Source organism: Limanda limanda, chromosome 17 (assembly GCF_963576545.1).
Source record: "Limanda limanda chromosome 17, fLimLim1.1, whole genome shotgun sequence".
Taxonomy (NCBI): domain Eukaryota; kingdom Metazoa; phylum Chordata; class Actinopteri; order Pleuronectiformes; family Pleuronectidae; genus Limanda; species Limanda limanda.
Window position 1 is genome coordinate 18,024,757 of NC_083652.1, and position 21,036 is coordinate 18,045,792.

Sequence of the window (21,036 nt, forward strand, 5' to 3'; positions counted from 1 at the left end):
GGGCTTTAATATTTCAGTTTTCTCTCTAAAGTGCGGTTTCCCTCCGTGCCGCCGCACTCTCCCCATGAGCCGGGTTACTGCCGGCAGATTGAATCCCCGCTGTGACGCCAGATTGAGCCTGCGAGTGAAACACTTTACATGCAGGTATCTCACTCACAGAACGGCAACGGTCATCTCAGAACCAATGTCTGTGACAACCACCAGGTTTGTGTATTTGCATTCTCGTGCCGCATCTTGCAGGAGGTCTGCTCAACCCGCTGTGACTTCTGCGTAGTGATCTAGATTGGGAGCTGTGGCCAGTCCTCACTGAGATGAAGAGCTGTTAAAGTGGCATAATACTCCACTGCTCGTCATATCCACCCGTCACAAGTCAAACCAACTGCAGTCAACTGTACAACCGTGTCTGTGAATAAAAAAACTTGCAACAGTCACATGGGTTCTACGGCTTTGAGCATTTATTTAAAAAAACATAATTTTCCACATTGTATGGACACAGATGTTTGAACATGAAGTAGATGACGGTTTGTGTTCCTTTCAGCACTTGCTCTGATGTGGGTGGCAGCTTTATCAAGATAAGTGTTGGTTTGTTTTTCTTTTGATCTGATTTTATCAATCTGATTCGGTTAACGGCTCTCTGTATGGGGGCGTGTCAGGTGAGGCAACATGCTTGTGTGCAAAAAATGTGTGCAAACATTAAAAAAAACCTCTGCTGCCTCCAGTTGTGTTTTACTGACGTCAACTCTGCTTATCTCGCCTCAGTTGGTGGATTTGATTATATTATTCTATTACCAGAAAGAGAGACACTTAGCATCTGTGTATCAATATGATATTGTCACACAAAATATCATGTTGCATTGATTTTTGTCCCCAACTCCCAAATGCGGCAAGATGAAATGCCGAGTTTTTAGAAAAGGGGCAAATTGTAGTCCAGATCTCATTTTACATATTTTCATAAACTTAGATCTTAATATGAGCATTTTTATTATGTTCCGTTTCTCAATTCATAAACCCAAATATGTTCAGTTCTTCCTTTTGTATGTCGTATGTGATTTTTTTAGTGTGTTTAATCAATGAGACACTTACAATTTTGATTAAATTAAACCATTTAAAACAAGTCACGATGATATATTCATAGCAACAAAGTGAAAGTGAGGGTGGCTGTTCCTGTATATTTAACACGATGAAGAAAGAATAATTATGTTAAATAATTCGGGTTATTTCAGGCCTTGTTGTGGAGGCCTATTTCCTTTAAGTGCACATCACAGTGTACATCAGTGACCAATAGGGCCTCAGACACATGATCAGTGGTTATCACAGGAGAAGGGTGCTCATTAATGCTTATGGAGACTGACACACTTCATGTCACAGCTGTGGGCGGGCACTCGAGGCCCTGGGGGGGGGGGGGGGGGGGGGGGCACTGCTGCTCAGAGGGCGAGCTGAGGGAAGGGCCATCTGCACCTATGTTTCTGGGAAATTATTTTATACAGGGGATGTGTCTGCAAGTCCTGTTCTGCTCAAAGTGATAACACACACACACAAATAACACAAACCGGCAAGTGAATCTTCATCAGCAGCACTCTGTATTTAATCAGGCAGATATTGGACACTTGATGAGCACTGATGAGAAATTTGAGATGAGAGGCTGTGAGATCCGGATTAAGAAAGTGCTCGATAGTGTGTGTCTGCCCAACGTAGCGCACATAGAGAGAGAGAGTCCTTTTTAACAAAGACCACGGACACACGGCTCTCTCTGTTTCCATATACGTATCAAACTTTGAGCATAAATGAGCCTCAAGTCTTGAGAACACAACGTAACATTGGCGATATAATGCCAAGAGTGAGTTGTGCATTTATAGCAAATGGCCGAGAAAGAGGGTTTTTTTTCCAGGCGAAATCTAAATCGAAACAATCATGTGTCTCTAATCCCCTGATGATGGAAAGTGTTGTTTGGATTCTTGACGTTTAGATATCTAATTAACTGCAGAAAGCTGAGTGAAAAAGACGTGGACGCAAAAACAAACAGTACTTTGGCTTACACAGCAGCTGCAGAGAGGTTTTAAAGCATCCTCTCAAAGGAGACAGGCACACGCACGCACAAGGGCTCAGTCACACTCACAGAAACTTTAACAAACACACAGTGCTGAAAGCAGCTCTTTGAGGACTCACATCGCTGCAATTAATAAACAATTTGGAGAAGAGAGGACAACTTCAGATCGGTGTTGACAAAAGACGACGGCGCCGCAGGGAGAGAGAAGAGGATCCAAGCTGCCGGCCACCTGCACTAGTGGCATTGACTCGTTGCCAAGGAACATTGAGTCAGAGAAAAACAGGCAGGGATAAATAAATAGAAAAAAAAAAACACATTTTCTGTTTTAAACAAAGTGCTTGTGGACATACGGAAATGAAGGACATGGAAGGTGGAAATAAGCCACGACTCCACAGCATGAGAGGATTCGTTCCTTCTGAGTGGGCGGTTTGAAATTTTTATTTTTCATGCAAAAGCTTGTTCCAATTACTTCCCAGCTCTTTGTGCACATGTTCGCCCAAGAGTTCAATCAAAGATGTTCTCCCTCTCTCCGTCTTCATGTGCTACTCTCTTTTCCTCCGAGTGAAGCGTCTCCATCACAGGGACCCGTCTTTGACTGGGTCACAGTTACGTGTTCGTGGAGATAAACAGAAGAGCCTTCTGTTCCTCAACTTCAGGAGGAGCCTATTCTCGTTTCCTCACAGCAACAACACAGTGGATTCAATAATAGTTCCTGCAGACGACCACATGATTAACTGTTTGTTTTTAAATGTGGACAGCACATTAGGTCGACTACAGTGGCACTCAATAGAGCGCTGACCTCCGTCAAGGCCCATCAGTCGTCTAACACTCAATCAGGCTGCACCAAATTGCACACTCATAGTCAATCAGTCCACTAAATGTGCCTGAATTTGAATTAATCCCTTGGGAAATCAATAAAAATGTCAAACAATGTCCCAACTCACAATGTAAAACAAGGTAATAAAATAGATTCCCAGATACAATGAAATGGGGTCTTTGTTGACCATGTCCCATCCTTACACCAAGTTAAAATCTACACACACACACACACTGCACACATACAGAAGGCAAAATGATTAATAATCAGCTGTGAGCTAATGATGTTCCTATTGCAACCAGGGACACTCGCACCTGTACTTTAATAAGCACAGCCTGTATCTGTACACACGCCCACGTACTGTAGATGGATATGTACATTCACTTGTGTGTTTGTGTGTGTGTGTGTTTGTTTGAGACGGAGAGAGAGTAAGAACAGGAGCATCTTGCTGTGAAGCAGCACATTAACAAGCTGTAGCCTCGTTACAGAGCCACGAGCCAGAAGGTTCGGGCACATGAGAGAGAAGTGCATGTTAAAGGTCGGGAGCTGATTGTTTTTATGAGAGTGTGGTACGGAATGAATGTCACCCTATGAAAGTAAACTCTTACAAAAATAAAACAAAAATCAATTTCACCACAATGAGAGTGATCTATCTGGGATACAAACATAAAAGAATTTGAATTTATCAATATGAATGGACGTGGCGAACGTTGTGTCTGTAGACTGCGAAGGCTGAACCCAATTGAGATGGTCTCGTCTACAGAGGATTTCCAAGCTTGTCCAGCTCTTTATTGCATTGTGAGCTACTTTGAGCAGCTGCACTTACAGCGGCTCAGAGACACAGATAGCTGGCTTGTTAGCTTCTTCACCTTCACTAGATTGGACAGCTTAGTTGCTCCTAAAATGTTAACTCCGAAGGATGCGGCACCAGAATTGAGACACAGCTAAAGACAAGATTGCGGCTTTATTAAAGGCAGGGATTGTAGACTTTAATTATCTATCTATGTTTGCATTGCCGACTTTTCCCTGAAGTGTCTTGAAGGTTATTTTTGATAAAACGATGAAAAACACATTCAAACTCGGAAAAAACTTCCCTAAGAAAAAATAGAAAGCTGAATGTGAGACAGAATTTCTAGTTGAGACATTTCCCCCTGTGCGCGCATCAATCTGGGTAATTTTGAAAATGCCAAATGACACATCACTATTTATTATCGCATATTAAGGCTGATCACATACACAACTCATCACCAGCCAAGGCGCACAATGAGTCCTTATACATTGTGATCACATTATAGTGCGGCATGCCCAGCTGCTGCCCCTGTTGTGCTGCATCTCTCCTAACACCTGTCCCATAACTCTTCTGACACATTCACAATGTGTCAGCGCAGCTTCTATTCTCAGTGGCCATTGTTTCTCCTTGTTTAGACAGGATGTTGACAATAAGTGAGGTTTAGAGGGACAGGAAGAGACGAGGTGTGTTACAGGCACAAATGGAGGGATGGAGACGATTTAGAGTTTCCTGTTCGGATGAGGTGAATGATGTTGTCTTGCGATCGAACTGGGAGGAGTGCAGACACACACAAACACCCGGATGCTTTGTTCACACCAGTGTTGCTGAAGCAAACTCAATTAATCCATCACGCCGAAATTTGAAAACAAAACTCACCTAAATACAAGACATGATGCTACTATTTAACCGAGAAATTAAATGCCGAAGAGATGTGTAGCCCTTGTTGAAAGTCCTTAACGACCAAATCTGACTGGTCTTTTTTTTTAATTCAGTCCAAATAAACACATTTTTTATTTGACTATTTCATTATCTCATCCAGAAAGAAAGAACTCTTTTTTTATATTCATCATCCTCCTCAAGGCTTGAAGCTGTTTTTGGCATCTTCGAAATGTCTGATCCAAAAAGATAAAAGCAATGAAGTTTTAGCCTCAGTGGATGTTACATAATACGCTCTCAGGTGCTCCTATAACCAAGAGGGAAGAGCTACTCTTCATCCTCTTTAGACTACACTCAGGAATCCTACATGCGTGTACTTGCCTCTTATTTTAGTCCATGTCTGAATTCCCAGCAGATGTACAGAGCTGATGAGTTACAAGTCCTGCAATTTTTATCAAGTGAGCAACATACGTGAGGTCCATTACAGGAGCAGAAGACAGTTTTCTCAGTATAAATAGTTTGCCATTTGGTGAAGTTTTCTGATTCTAATTGTTGCGGATTATAACCTAAATACAAAATAAAAAGGGAAACAGGAAACATCGCCTCCATCCAAAAGCAACAAAATTGTCCTATTTTCAAGCTAAATCTATGTTTAAAATTCACTTTATCACAATTTTTTCTTCCATTGAAAATTAAAATAAATCAATCCAGCAATTTCCAGAGGTCTTGTCATTGCCGTTAAGTTGCCAGGCAACCAGAAGAAACTGTTCTGAGTTTCATGGACACGAGCACATACACACACAAAAAATGGTGACCAAGAAAGGGACAGAGGAAGGGAAACATACACAACAGGTTCTTCCATCCGTCAATTTTACTTGTTTGTGCCCAAATAAGCAAATAAAATGAATATAATCAAAATTAACCCACTTGGTCCAGTCATGTAGATGCAGAAACAACGATTTGACTTTAACTCACGGCAAGAAAGCTTAAGGTTATTTCTCAAAAACATGGAATTATTCTTTTAAAAAGTTCCAGGAAATGTATTCTACAAAAGTGGAGCTTCACCAATTCAAATATTACTGACAATCATCTTCAGATTGCAGATTAAGAAGAGGGATGTTCATCCATTTACAAGCAAAGTGCATAGAGCTGAACCGGCCTAATTGAAACATCCTCACTTTGCCATTCTGCACATGCACAATTCCACTCAATCCTGCGAATATAATTCATATATATCAATAGGGCTGCTTCTTCCTGGAACAAAAAAGCCATGTACCCATCTTCTTAGAACTAGTCGCTACAATGTGCATCAGTGGTCTGTATATGTGCGTCTATTTAAAGACGTGTCCCTGCTTTTCTCTAACCCCCTCACGAGCTCTGTTTGAAGCTCGGTGCTGCAATGTGTGGAGCTGCAGACTCACAGACAGCAGCGTTAACAGGGCACGGCAGATGTCAGTCTTTGGTGTGAGACAGAGGCTGACAGTTACTGATGGTATGAAAATTGTTCATTTTCAGATTTTAATCAGAGATGTATTGACATTGGATAAAGAAAGGTTTGTGTTTTATTACAAAAAAAACCACAACACTGAACTTTGCTGTGTAAGCTCATGGGTTATCATGTAAGACAGTTCACGGATGTTCAAGGAGCAGATCCCAAATCTGCCTGTTCAAACTGCTGAGACTGTTCTTTCCCTTAACATTGACGTGAATTAATGTATTTTCTTTAGTTTTCTAATTCATCTCCTTGGTAACAGACCTGCTCTGTCTGTGCTTTTTGTCGCTTATTTGACACATATGAAATTATTCATTGGTAAGAGATCTGATCAACTGTAGCTTTCGTCTCTTGGACTTTAAATCTTCTTCTGTGAAGCCCGAGCATTCGGTATCGTATCGATGTGGCTGATGCATTTACTTAGCAGTTCTTGTGAAGACCTGTTTCTAAATATAGCATCATGTAGTCTATAGTTCTCCTCTGAAGGATAAGACGTTATAGCTAATGGATGCATTCATCTCTGGTATCATGTCATCGTGTCTTGTCCTTTTCAGTCTCTACACTGTCAACAAACTACAGGAAGTGGAGGAATAAAAACATTAAGGCCAATGGGAAAAAGATGCCTACTGCAAACATGGGGGATTTTCAAAACTTAACTGATTTTAAAACCATGGAAGACCCAGAAATAAATGTAATACATGTTTAATCTCTTAATCTTGAGAGCGCACACACTAGATGATCCAGCTGAGACTCCAACCAAACACTTCCAGACGCGGTTCCAGAGACTTGCGAACTCACAGGAACTAACAAACGTGACTTCACAATAAAAACAAACATTGAGGTGCACTTAAGGGGTCAGGGTTAACCCCTTACCCTTTCATTTTTGTGTAATAGGGACAAACTCATGAACTTTCTCTTTTTTCCCTCTAACGGACTATTTCATTTTTCACCTGTTCCCACAACCTCCAGTCACCTGACCAGCTGTTCCATGTGTTGCTCTTACTTTACAAATAGAAAACTGTCGACCCTCCATGTTGACCAGATTAAAATGTTATTATGGAGCCGTTGCAGTTGGGTCATTTCTGCTTGCTGGTTCGTTTCAGTATGAAACCCTACCACACATATCTACATGTGGGAATTAGGCTCTCAGGAGGCCTGATGGTCAGTCTTGTGATTTGAGCATCAGCATAGGGTGCATGGATTAGAAGCTATGGATCCTGTTGTGTTACTTTACACTCCTGTGCAGCTCCTTTGGGGGCAGGAGAAGCTTGTGGCCTGACCATTTGTCACGGAGGCCGGGTCAATAGTCAATATTGACAAAAGGATTCATTAAGGAAATACCAGCTTCAGTCGGATCCCCTACTGTTTCAAGGTACATCTATCTAATGAATCCAGATCTCTGTCTGTGGCTTGCATTCGATGAGATCCCTCACCGAGGTACTGGGGGTGAAAGCCTCCTTTACAACTTGGCATGTGTTTAAATGTTTAAATAAGGACGGCATCATTTTGTGGCCACGACTATGATGGATTGGCATTTACCTCAGCACTAAATTCATTAATCACTGATTTAATGAATCACTGCTACAGCGCATATGTTGCGTGACCAACAGGTGCATGATGGGTATGGCTAAATGTTTAAATACTGACAGTGGATCCCTCATCCCTCACTTATACCATCAGTGAGGTGTGCACCACCTTCCTGCTTTGTTAACCCCTCATGTGACTGCAGCTTTTCAGCTCAGTGTTATGAAAACTTGGCGAACCTCCACCTGAATGTGCAAACAGACAGGGAGCAGAAAAGGCAAGGGGATAGAGGCTGGTTTGGGACTTTGGGAGATGTGGAGGCTAAATAAGCGAGAGGAAACCCCGGTATTTACACATGGTCAAACACCCAGAACATCATCATAGCAATGACTTATGGGTAAATATAACAAATAAACTGCTGCACAGATAAGCAGGAGAAAAAGATTTCTTCACCTCAACGTGACTATAGCCCTCTCTCTCGAGGAAAAACCCTGAACAGGAAACAGGAAAACCGTTGCACTGTGTCACTTTGACATTGCACACTGTTGTTGATGCTGTTACAATGATGTCTTTCCTCCACTTTGCTGTGTGTGCTGCTCAGTGCGAGGACCCTCACCTGCTCTGACAGCTGCTCTGTGTTCCTGCTGTGACTTAATTTAAGGAACATTTTTCAGCAGTGAATTGGAACATGGTGATGGATCGTCCCCAGTGCATTCACTGCCTTTCTCTGGTCACAGGATTTGCCACAGTGTCTTCAATAATAGGCTGGAACTGGTCAAACAGATGTATCCTTGTTATCACTTTATTGTTTTGTTTAACCCGTCCTCTACATTTTGACATTTTGTACTTTTTGTACGAGTATATTTTAAATATACTCGTACCTTTACTTTACTTGAGTACAAACTCCACTGACTCAAAGACCGAGCTCCATTTTCACCACTTTCGGGTCTAATTGAGTCTGCTGCCGTTATTAAATGAAGACGGGAAACAGACACTTCTCCTGTCTTGTGGTGTTCTTGTTCCCTGAAGCCCACGCTCCCCAGCTTATTAATCAGAAGCTGATCAAGCAAGCAGTCAGACTAATTCGGCTGCTGTTCAGGTGCAGAAAAGACACTCTGTTCTTTAATCAGTGAATGGGTAATTAATTGCAGAAGGATCTGCGTGGTAATTGATGAGCTATTCAAAGCTCTGCTCGGTGTAATCTGAGAACCAGTGTCATGGTGACGCTTGTGTCGTAGTGTCTACTCGAGTGTGTCGAAAGCTTTTACGCATTGAAGATATAATTGCACAATTTATCCAAATGGGTACGTTTGTTGCGTCCTTGCTTTGAGACTTATTTGAAAAAGAAATACAAGGAATACATAGACACACGTACTGGAATTCAGACTGGTCGATAGATGCCTCAATAACTCTGTTTTGTTTTGGTGGATTGTTAAAACCAATCTGTGCTTCAGTCTGTCGCTCACTTTATGTCAGATGATATTTACCTGGAGCCTTTTGAGTGTGTTGAGCTCAGCAGGGGACTCATGGCTGCAGAACCAGGTCTCATTCACAATGAGAAGTCCTCAAGCTGATCCATAAATCTGTTTAGTGCTGCTCTACTGCATTCAGATTCAAACACTTCAAAAACAATTACAGCGGCCCGATCAGAATCATGCTGATCGAGGCCGAGTCATTTACCCACAAAGCAATCCATCACCTTCTTAAAACATGCAATCTCTCTCTCTCTCTCTCCCTGGCTCATCCCTTGAAGTCCGACAGATTTTCTGAGTGTGCATGTTTCTCTCCATCTGGCGTGCGTGAGCCAGGTCACTGTTTGCCCCAGCTCCGAGCTCCTCGGGGGAACAACCAAGGAAGAGGCTTCTCGGTAGTCAGAGCACAGAGCTTCGACTTCAGGGACGTAAACAAGATCGTGGCTCTGGGCCTGGACGTGCTGTGGGGAGTCTCAGCATGCAGGGACACAAACACCCCCCCCCCCCCCCCCCCAGAGAGACTGACCTTACACTGACTGCCTGATTTCACCTCAATCAAAACAGGTGTCTGTCTCTTATTCTGCTGCAAAAACATAGCTCGTTGTAAGATGAGTGAAACCAAAAAAACAAAAAGGTACAAAAACAGTCTCGTATTTATCGCATTTTCTAGAACAGAAAGAGGTTCTGCAGCTCTATAGCTCGATATTTAATGCACTAGTCAAATGAATTTCGTAAAAAGCGATGAGATGAAAGTGTCTTTTCTTCTCAGCAGTGCTTGAACTTTAATCACCATTCAAAGATGACAGTCTCCTTGATGATACAATTATTGAGCTGTCTAGTCATGTCTTCTCCTCCACTTCACTAATGCACTCGCATGCATCTGAAGAGCAGCCTGTTGTCCTCATGCAGCGAAGCCACACGAGGATGTTCATCACTCCTATGATGTGTAGTGTAAGATGATATTGCCAGAGCACAGAATTAGCCTTTATTCATCATGAATCTGAGGGAACATGTTGTAACCTGACACCGATGTGATCCATCTTTCCTCCCAATTATAAGATACTGAGTCCCAAATTGCCCCTGAACCAGTGTGAGAGTGTGTGTGTGTGTTGACAGGCACTGAAAAAAGATGTTTGTGACCAGCAGTGTTTGTAAAGACTTGTAAAGCAATACACAACTCATTACCAGTTGTAGATTTGCACCAGTCCAGATGACACCACCACTGAAATCTCATTGGTTTGGTGCATTGATTTATAGGAAAGAGCAATAAAGAGCAGTACATGTTTTTTCTGTGGTTTGTTTACATTAGAAAACTAGAGTGCACACCTAGGACACACAGTCCTGTGAAATTCAATCAAGCCACAACAAATTGCAAACAAACGCACAATTTTTAGTCCCCTAAATATGCTTGATTTTTTTCCATCATGACCCATGAATCATTCCCTAGGAAATGAGAGAAAATATCAAATAAAAAACCTCTCACAATGTTAAAGAGACTGATAAAATAATTCCGGATCCGTCCCCTTAATGGATTCCTACCGCATCCTTTTGAGTTTCAAGAAAATCAGTTCAGGTGTTTTTGCATAATCCAGACAAAACTCAAAAGACATTATCTCCTTGGTGGAGGTAAAAATGGTCGCCCTGAAATCAGAAGCTCTTCGAGGAGAAAGCCAATTGGTTTTGGAGTTGGATTGTTTTTTAACACTTTCAAGATTATGTAAGATAACAGGCACACACACAACCACACACACACACACACACACCTTGGATGATTGATCTGTCTGTGTGCGGGGGGGTAATTGCGTGCATGCTGCAAAATTAATAGATTACAAATGTTCATTTGTCAAATCAATGACAGATCAATAGATTATTGTCATTACAGCAACAGATGTACTGGCCCTCAGCTGGCCGCATAGGACAACAGTCTTCCATCACCACTGGAGCGCGGCAAAGCGCCCGAGCCAATCAGGCTCAGGACAGGAAGTGATGAAGCACTACCAGGTAATTATAAACATGACACTCACAGAAACTAGGGTCAAAAACAGGACAATCAAACTACATCAGGATCATCCAACACCAGGAGAGGCCGCTCAGATCCTGTCCCAAACTAAGAACTATGCACAAAGCTTTGATTGGCCGCAGAGGAGGACTGTATATTCACAAAGAGCAGAGCTAAGATACAATTTAACAACAATGTTGATGAAATACTACAGTAACACACTCAGTGCACAAGTGTGCTGACTCCCTGTAAAGGCTATTACATCGTAACCGGGGTTAAATGGTGTGTAAAACCCTTTATGATGCACTTCCACTCAATAAAACACTTCAGGTGGAACATCTGCTGTTTGGGTTCAGGTAACACTGGAATGAAGAGAACAGCAGGAGGGAAAGTTAATGCAGCCTCAGCCTCAACTATCTCTGAAGAAAGAAACACGAGTGTCCCTCCATGCAATGAATATCATGACATAAAAAGGAAACACAACAACTCTGTCTGTTGGTGACATATTGGATGATATTTGCATCGTCAAATGTCCAAGCACAGCAGGGGGTCTTATGTCTCTGTGCCACTGTGACCTGAGGGGAACTCTCCTTCATCCTTCAACCTACAGTATAAACCAAGCTCCCAACACAGAGGGTGAATGTGTCTCCAGAAAGGAAACGTGTGCATTAAACCCACACTGACACAGGGGTTGTGTAAAATACACGCAGTGGTTGCGTAAGGGACCAACTCCTCACAGTGGAGAGGGAACTTGTGTTCCCTGATGTTTGGATGAGAGGGAACTACAGTGAGCATCTCTCCACACCAGCTCACACTCACACCTTCTCCACCTACAACACAACACTGACAAACAAGGTTCACTGCGCTGCTGGTGTTCATCTGAACCAGAAACTCGGTGGAAGCTGGATGAGGGACAGCAGCAGCGCCACCGTGCGGCGGGTCCTCAGAATGTCCTCACACGCACCGTGCAAGAGGACCGGGCTGCAGGAGACGTGTGGAGGCATCACAAGAAAACTTCACCTACCTCCTCCACGGTGAGGGGCATGCAGATGCGGTACTCCTTCACCAACATGGTCCCTGCTTGCACAGCGGGGGGTGCAGGAGAGATGCTGGGCGGTGGAGGCGTCACTGCCGGGCTCGATCCTGAGAATCAATCCTGGAACTGGGATCAATTTGCTCCGCGGGGAGGAGAGAAGGGATTCAGCAGATCCCTCCTGACTTCTGCATCAGCAACAACAGCTCCTCCGCGTCTCCACACACACACAAACAAACACAAACACACAAACAGTCCCCAAATACTAAATGGCTCCCTCCAAATAATCCTCCTGCAGAAATCAGCTGCTGGGACAATGTCTGCACTGAAGCCCAAACAGTTTGTCCTCTTCAGGGAGGAAAGTGTCAAGAATTCGCACCAAACTCCACAGAACAAGTCGCTCCTGCAACAGCAAAGCTTCTCTGCAGCTTCTCCTTCCCCGCAGCGGGACTCGAACCTCTGTCCTTGTGGTTAACAACACTCTGCGTTTCACTGCGATCACTTGAGATGAGTTCAAGCCCACGAATGCACCTCACTGGCTGCGTTGAGTTTTTCCTAACAACTCCCTCCAGGGATGCGCAGCCTTGTGGAGCAGCTGCTTCAAACCAGCGAGGAGGAGGCAGAGCTGCACCGGAAACACACAGGAGATCACCCCGCAACATAAAAGCACCTCTGCAAAACAGGAGGCCACTATTGATCGAGTGCATTACACGTAAAAGTGTATCGCATTGGAGATTATTAGTCACAATGCAATTGATTGATCCTTTTTTCATAATTAGGCTTTTACACCAAACATTCAATAAGATCTTATTTTGAAAGAAACCGGAAGTTGTGTTTGTTTCTGGCCGCTTGACAAAGGAAAGTGGCCAGAAGCGAGCGAGAGAGAGAGAGAGAGAGAGAGAGAGAGAGAGAGAGAGAGAGAGAGAGAGAGAGAGAGAGATGGAGAGAGAGATGGATGAGAGAATGAACAGTTATCAGACTTTCAAAATGTGAGATAGTGATAATTAAATATCTGGCACGTCTCATTAGACCTTGGTCATGAACTGTGAAAGTGCAGCATTGTAGTAATAATAATAATACCATTCATATACACTTTATTTATAAAGCACATTTCCAAACAAAGTTACAAGGTGCTTTAAAAGTTAAAATGAAAAATGTAATGGAAGAAATTATTTGAAGATACAGCAAAAGAGCAGAGACTTAAAAAAAGATACAATGAGTAGAGAGTAAAAACAAGATGAAATCAAACATTATAAAATTATTGAAATATCACAAACAGGAGAAACATGACTTAATGTGACTTGAAGAGAGATTTAGATCAGGTGTGATGATTGTTTCTTTCTTATATTAACATTTAAACTGAAACCCCTTTATTTATTTTATGAGAACTAACATAGTGAATAATATAGCCCACTTTGTGTGTGTGTGTGTGTGTGTGTGTGTGTGTGTGTGTGTGTGTGTGTGTGTGTGTACACATAAATAAATATAGAAATAAATAAATCAATATGTAAATAAAACAATCACCATAGGAAACTAGTAGGAAGTACACAGTGTAGTTGAAGAGGTTTCTAACACTTGTTTTCCTGGACAAACACGATGGAGTCGTACCGGTGGAGATGAGCAGCAGTGTGGACAGTCCACAGTATAAGGGTGAAGGACACTTGGATGTTCTACTCTTCATCACAAGGGTCTTCACACCAAACAATCTCCGTACTTCAGGGAAGCAGGACATTTGGCTCCATCCTGTTTGCAAGAGGATTTCCACAGCTGACCAACACAGGTCACTTTCCTACCAAAGATCGTATATTGAGTCAATTGAGAAGATGATTCACCTGCGTGGAAATCGAACTGAGTTGAAAGGTCAAAACATTTTAAAACGCTGAATAATTTGAAATGAAACTTTGTTGTTGGTTTGTGGTATTTTGTGGACTAGTTCTTGGTGATAAAGGCAAAGCTAAGTGAGACTGCTTCATTTATAAATACACACAATTAATAAAGAGACCACATTTAACGTAAACAATTTAAATCGCACACACACACACTAAGCACACACACTAAACACTAAGCACTAAGCACTAAGCACAAGTGTTGTGAGTCCTAAAAATCAGATGTGCAGTGCTTGTTTCAGACGGTAGAGGTCACCAGAGACACATAAATGATGTGTTCAATGTAACCATCACTCATCTCTTTGAAGATCTTGACAGTGTAAAATGGTTCTGTGCGATGCAAAGTATGTGTATGTTATTGAAATCTTGACAATGAAGGTAATCAAATAACGAAATTTATGAATCAAATCAATAGCTGTGTTACAAAAATAGACGATTTAATCTTTAAAGAGGAAGACAATTGAAAGATAATACAAAAAAAGTGACACTGGGAGCTAGATTTTCATACCAGCAGTTACTTAAAAGCTCATGTGTTCTTTATATTTTCGGTAAAATGAATTATGAATGAGTAACCTGACTCTTCATTGGTTTTGCTTAAATCAAACTAGTGAATAGTTGGTATTGTAGCTGGAGGATTCCACAATTTCCTCTGTGTTGTGAAGGAAGGAAACAGAAGTGAAGACGTCTCACCTGAAGAGGGTGCACGTGTGTTGTGTATCTGAATTCAAATTCATACACAGCCAGTGTCTGAGAAGAAGACTAAACACATTTAACGAGAACACTGTTGTGTGGAGGTAGCCTCAGATTCATGACCACAGCAAATAAACATGCATGTCCACAAACGATGGTAAAGTATATTTCTTTGTGATGTGTTATACAGGGGACGGAAAACTTCTGCTTGTGTTTCTTGAAGTAGCAACTTGTGGATTTTGAGGTTCACCTATTAAGCTTCTTTTCAGTTTTACATTCCAGACAGTTTTTGAGTGTTACCTACAATTTACTGATATTTAACGTGTCGAACTTCCCTTCATCTGTTCAATGTTCTGTGCCTCTGACTGATGTAGAATACTTCCTCGTTGCTTTGCAGACTGCAGATGCTCATTTTTGTAATGAGGATGTCTAAGGTTTTCCATGTAGACCCTGTGTGTGTGTCAATGCTGCACAGTGGAACAAAGCTGAGCCCTGAAGCTCCTTTCCGGCCCAGCAGACATTTAGTTTTATCTGAATGATTTCTCATCCTTCCAGATTTCACTTGAATGTGCGGTGAAAGTTTAAGTGTGACGGTCAGGGCACCTGCTCTCACTTTTCCACAGATATAATACCTGAACATGCAGCAGTCAAAATCATTTGCAAGGGGAATGAAAAAGAAAATAATATACAAAAATGTTTGCAGTGTCAGACTAATGACACCTGCAGCAGTTAAGCAGACACACAAACACACACACACACAAGTGCCAAAATCTGTTTTTTCCAGCTGGTACCATTGTCGACAGAGGAGAAACTGTTGCTAAGAAACCATGGCTTCCTCGCCTCTTGCTGCTCAACATCATTAGTTGGCCTTTACTGTCACTTTGCTAACCCCTGAGCCCAGTCAGTCCACTGTCACTGCAAAGAGAGGAGCTTGTTCCCCGGCTCGCTCAGTGCTAGGGGGGGTGGGGAGGGGCTGTGTGGAAGCCAAAATTAATAAGGGATCTATTTGAGGGATTGGTCTTGCAAAGAGAACATTGGTGTTGGATGAGCGCTGCCGGCCAGTTTGATGATTGTATTACGTCCAGGTGAGGAGGCTGGATGTGACCTTCTTATTTAACAGGGAGGATGTTACTGGGACCAAACATTAGGACCATAGAAAGTATTCAACATTTGAAAGCCATCATCATTTAAAAATATTTTAAGATATTTTAAGGAATCATGTTTTTTAGTACAGAAAATAACAGTTTATTACTTGTCTTGTAGATCAGTGAATCCTCCACAAACTCTGAAATCAGTCACTGCTCCTGGAAAAGAAGATTTTATTGTTTTATGAACTTTAAACTTATCAATCTTTAAACTTCACTCATCAAGTAGCACAGTTATTTACAGTAAGTTCCCTGTGTTTGCTTTCATATCATCCATTAAGCAGGCGTTAGGCCTCTGCAGAGCAGTGACTGGTGACCAGTTCATAAGCGAGAAGAGACGCTGGCTGATGAAGTGGCTGCAGAGTGTGAGGTGATTATGTCAGTTTAATTTGGAAATCATGGAGAGTGCTGTTCTCAGCTGTGTGTGTGTTGCCACCACAGAGAGTCTCACATAGAGAAGACTGCTGCAAGTCAGCATATGATACACACATGGACCCACTTATCTCGTGCTGTAAGACTTAAAGTCTCTCACACACACATGAAGCACCAGGAACTTCACTCACTCCAACTCTCTGCGGTGTGTTGTCAGACGCACACCAGTGAGCGTTGACAGGTGACAATAATGGTGGCACTGACAGCGACTTGATGACAGAACACCTTTGAGGGATTTTATGAGGTGAGGTGACGAAGTTTGACAGCAGATGAATTGCCATCTGTCTGTATTGCTTCTCTGGCAGAGTGAAAACAGCACTTTGCACAGTAGCACCTGTTCCCTGCTTCCTGGGGCCCAAGGTGTCAAAGACCGAAAGGGGTTTTTGACCTGGATTGTTGTTTTTCCTCGATTTTTCGTTCCTTCAGTGCTTTAAATGGGTTGCTTGTGTATTTAAAAGTTTTGCAAAGTTAAAAAGCCTAATTTCCGCGGTTCAGGGATCTCCTCTCCCCCACAGATTACCCTGCTGCTGAACCCCCAACGTGATGTCACAATGCCCCACAATGCTGCTAGTCTGGCACCCCCCCTAACAAAGCCAGGTGAAGCGAGAGCAAACCTACATTTCCTACATGTGCTGGAAGCGCTTGACCAATCAGAGCAGACTTGGCGGCCTCAAGGAGACAGGAGCTAAAACCAAATGTTTCAGACAGAGGCTGAACAGAGGAGCTGCAGCAATGAACAGTATGAAAAAAATAGATGTGCTCTCTTTACATTAGAGCATGTTAAAATTTTCAATTTATAACCCGAATTGAATGATGAACCTGAATATGAATATAATATGTCTCCTTTAAGATTGTACAGCCTGCATTATAACTAATATAGAGATTAAGGGGAAAATCCTTTGTTTTTCTCCAGTGGAGTTAATCGAAACATTCAATAGATTTAAAAATCGACTTGGGCGTCTGTGTTGATTGTAAGTGCAGAAGATTGCTGCAGCGGAACACTCGATCCCAATCAGAAAGAGGAAACATGGCCACGTCAGGAACAACAACGAGACCGGCTAGGCTTCAGCCTCAGCAGCACCGCCCTCTCCATCGCTGTTAAATGTGGATAATTTACTAAATGAGGATGGTGAGATTTCCACTAACACATCGCTCCCAAGTGCCCCTCCTCTCTCGCAGCATCTGCACTCATCCTTATCAATCATGCAGATGCAACCTTTTAGAGCCGTGATTGACGCGGCGATGTCAAGACTTGTTTCCATGGCTACACTGTGTTCCAAATCCATTTCTCAGCTTTCCCTATCACCGGTCCAAAAACCCAAAACATTTCAGAGTGGTGGCACTTCAGGAGCAGAATTACCATGACGGGAAAATGTGCCAGTCCTATAAACGAGGTCCCATAATGTGCCTTTTTATCCAGGTAATATCAGGCTTCCCATTTCCCAATCTAGTGGGTCAGACAGCCGTCTAGGTGTCATGCACATTTCATTTAGAGCAGAAGATTGTCTCTTGCATAATGCATAATGAAATCTGAACTTATTGCCAGTGCAGAGATATTGCTGTGAGAGATGTGGCATCTTTTTTCATCTTGGGGCTCAGCTTGCATTTCTCCTCTAAGATTAAACGACAACCGCTCAATATCACAGCTATTAGGGTGTGATGTTTGAAGGGAGAGGTGTGCAATGAAATGTGCACGTGCATATGTGTTTGTTTCTGGTGCGTGTGTGCTCTTGTGTGTATGTGCAGATGTGCTCGTGACTGTGTGTGCTAGAATCGCACTTTCTTTTCTTATCTTTTTTTTTTGCAGACGTGATGTTTATGCTTCGTCAGAGTGGCCGCGGTGCATTTTCGGCCTGCTGACAATCCCCTGCTCACCGCCAAGCTGCTGCCTCCATGTCACTATGGAGACACTGGTTGCTATACATCAGCCAATCACTGCAGAGTAGGAGATGTTGAAAAGTTGTCGGTATTAAGATTCCCTGTGGTGTTTGATTTACACCCAGGAAATTGGTCTGTCTCTGTATGTGTCACATTGTGTCTCTTTTTCTTACAATATTGTGATGTAAAATTTTGAAAAGCAGAATGGAAAATGTCAAAATTTCAACATCTCATCGTGAAATAGCTTCTCTTGATGCAGAAAAGCTGTTTTGCGGAGGATGGAATTTCAATAGAAAAGTTAAATGTGCTGTTGAATAACCGATAGAGCTGCTTCAGTTGGAGTTTAAAATTCAAGTTCAACAAAAGCTTACCTCATCTCTCTATTTTTGTCTTGGTGCTTGGTTGCTACGGTGACCCTGAAGTGCAAATCAAAAACGACAAATGGGAAAACAGCTAGTCAGAACACACAACAACAAACAAAACAACATTATGTTTGTTTTTTTGTCGTTGTCATTTGCACTTCAGGGCCCACATATGTTTCAGGTCCTTCACTTGGTTTCATTCTGTGTGTGTCCATTGATGAAGAGGATAGGTCATGAGGAGCGATCACATTTCAATTAAATATAAAGTGCGACTTTGTGGTTCAACTTTCACCTTTCATGAGAATTGACAGAAACCTGCATTTTCTCAAGTGAACGTTTAGAGGACTGTGGTTGCTTTTTAACAAAAGACAACTGGAAGCAGCTGAAAGGAAACTGAAAGTGGAGAGGGGACGACTTGAGGGAGACAAAGGGGACGGAAAGGGAGGAGGAGGAAGAGTTCAAACGAGGGAGGTTAGAGAAAGAAAGAGATGAGAAAGATGAGCTAATGATCCTTCAGATGGAGGCTAATGAGATCATAAAAGGGGCTCTATGGTGCTGTCTAGACTGTGATGAAAGTTAGACACACACACACACACACACACACACACACACACACACACAAACACACACACACACACACACACACACACACACACACACACACACTGGCCTCCCCTAAGCCCTCCCCCTCCCTCTCACCTGAGGAGTGGGACAAAGACACACCATGAATTGATGAGTTCCTTCCTCCACGTTTACTGTTTTTAACAGGTCGACTGTTTGAGTTCTGGACACATTCAGATGAAGAGTGGCGCGGGGGTCGAGCGTGCAGGAGGCCGGCCAGGATTTATAAATTCTGCTGGACACGCTACAACAATTTGTACAATTAAGATGAAACACACTAGTGAAGACATCACTAGAATTATTTATATTAAATTTCTGCCAATAGTTACCTTTCACCTAAATCTCACACACTGAACCTTTAAGCTGAGAATTCAAACATCAGCGTTAATACTCTTTATGTTGTCATTTGTTTTATGGTATGTTTAAGTTGTGAATTGGTTCATTTTTAAAAGGAAATTTGCGCTGAATATAATATTTAGAAAACATATTTTTCTTTCTGTTCTCATAAATCGGTGTATGGTGCATTCTGCGTGGGCCTGATCTTACTGCTCTTTTGACAACAACATTTCAAAACCCAAAATTTCATGAAAGTGGTTTTCTCCTTTCAAGGTCGGAGAGTCGAGATGGGAGAAAAAGTGAAAAGGCGGCGAGCAGAGTGACAAACCTTTAAGAAAATCACACGTCTAAGAGACAGTCAGATGGAATTACAGACATGTAAAAGAAGCAGCTGGGCTCTCACATACACTATTCATGGCTCTGACGCACAAAATTTGTTCTTGTTCCATCAAAACAAAGTTAAAATAGAAGCGTTACCCAAACAGGACTGATCACAGGTGGGTGGACAGCCAGTAGCAGGGTAAAGCATCATAATGGGAAAGTGTGGCAGCACTAATCCAGTTCACAGGACTTGTATTAGACACAAAGCTTCTAATAGCTTTTGTCAACCTTGAAACAGTTCCGCGTGTTACAGAGAGAATGTGTCCGTACCCAGCGGTGGTGCCAGATCAGGCTGTGGCACGGCTGATGGACAAGAGGGGGGGGGGGTTGTTGAGAGAGAGGCAGCATCTTTAACCACGAAAGAGAGTTTTGTGTTGTGTAAGAGCGGAGGTGAACATCTGTGCGAGTGAGCGGGGACGTTTCTCTCCTACTCACTCCTTCTGTTCATTGGTGCAAATGCAAATGAATGCTGTCAATATTCTGGAAGTTCAGCAGGTGTTTCATTTCCTCTGCACACAAAACTTTCAAGAGTCGTCCCGTGATCATTATAATCCAATGTGTCCTTTTCTCGTGTCCAACAAAAACAGCATGATCTTTCCTTCCTCTCCTCTCTCTCTCTCTCTCTCTCTCTCTCTCTCTCTCTCTCTCTCTCTCTCTCTCTCTCTCTCTCTCTCTCTCTCTCTCTCTCTCTCTCTCTCTCTCCGATTCTGTCTTTCACTCTCCCTCTTTTGCAGTCTCCATGGTGACTATGAAGTTCATACCGAGGAACAGGCATACATACCAGTATAATGAGAAAAATTAAAATCAAAGTTGAGAAAAACTTTGGCTGTACTTTTGTGCTCTCCTCCCACGGTGCCCATATGAGTGAGTCACAGGCCTGCGTGATGGACAGTTTAACAAAACAAGTGGGGTAAACGTTGGTGGCCAGCGGCATTCAATGGTTCAATCAGCCCATGAGCTGTGAGGCAATGTGTTTGTCACTTCTTTTGTGGAATCTCATGACGTGGTGGTGTGAATGTGATGAAAAAAAAAAGCTAACCATCCTTGGACGATCACAAGAAAGTGGAGCTCACAGGTAAATGTTATGTGGGATTACAATAGGAACATGTCCAAATCAGGTGTGGGGTGGCACTTGAGTGGAGCATGCAGGAGGAGGACATTTTTACTGGGAGGCTGGCAGGAAAGGTTATGGAAAATGTCCGGAGCCACTGACTCAGATATTTGCATTCTCACTCTTGAAAGGTTCAGAAGAATA

General features: G+C 42.6%; 1 protein-coding gene across 1 annotated transcript in view; it reads right to left on the bottom strand.

Moving 5' to 3' along the window:
* pitpnc1a (phosphatidylinositol transfer protein cytoplasmic 1a) overlaps positions 1-12,089 on the bottom strand; it is a 32,433-nt gene extending 20,344 nt beyond the window's left edge. Inside the window, exon 1 of the mRNA XM_061090275.1 lies at positions 12,042-12,089. Within this exon, the coding sequence (XP_060946258.1) occupies positions 12,042-12,089 (48 nt within the window). The remainder of the gene's footprint in view (positions 1-12,041) is intronic.
* Positions 12,090-21,036: the final 8,947 nt, after the last annotated feature.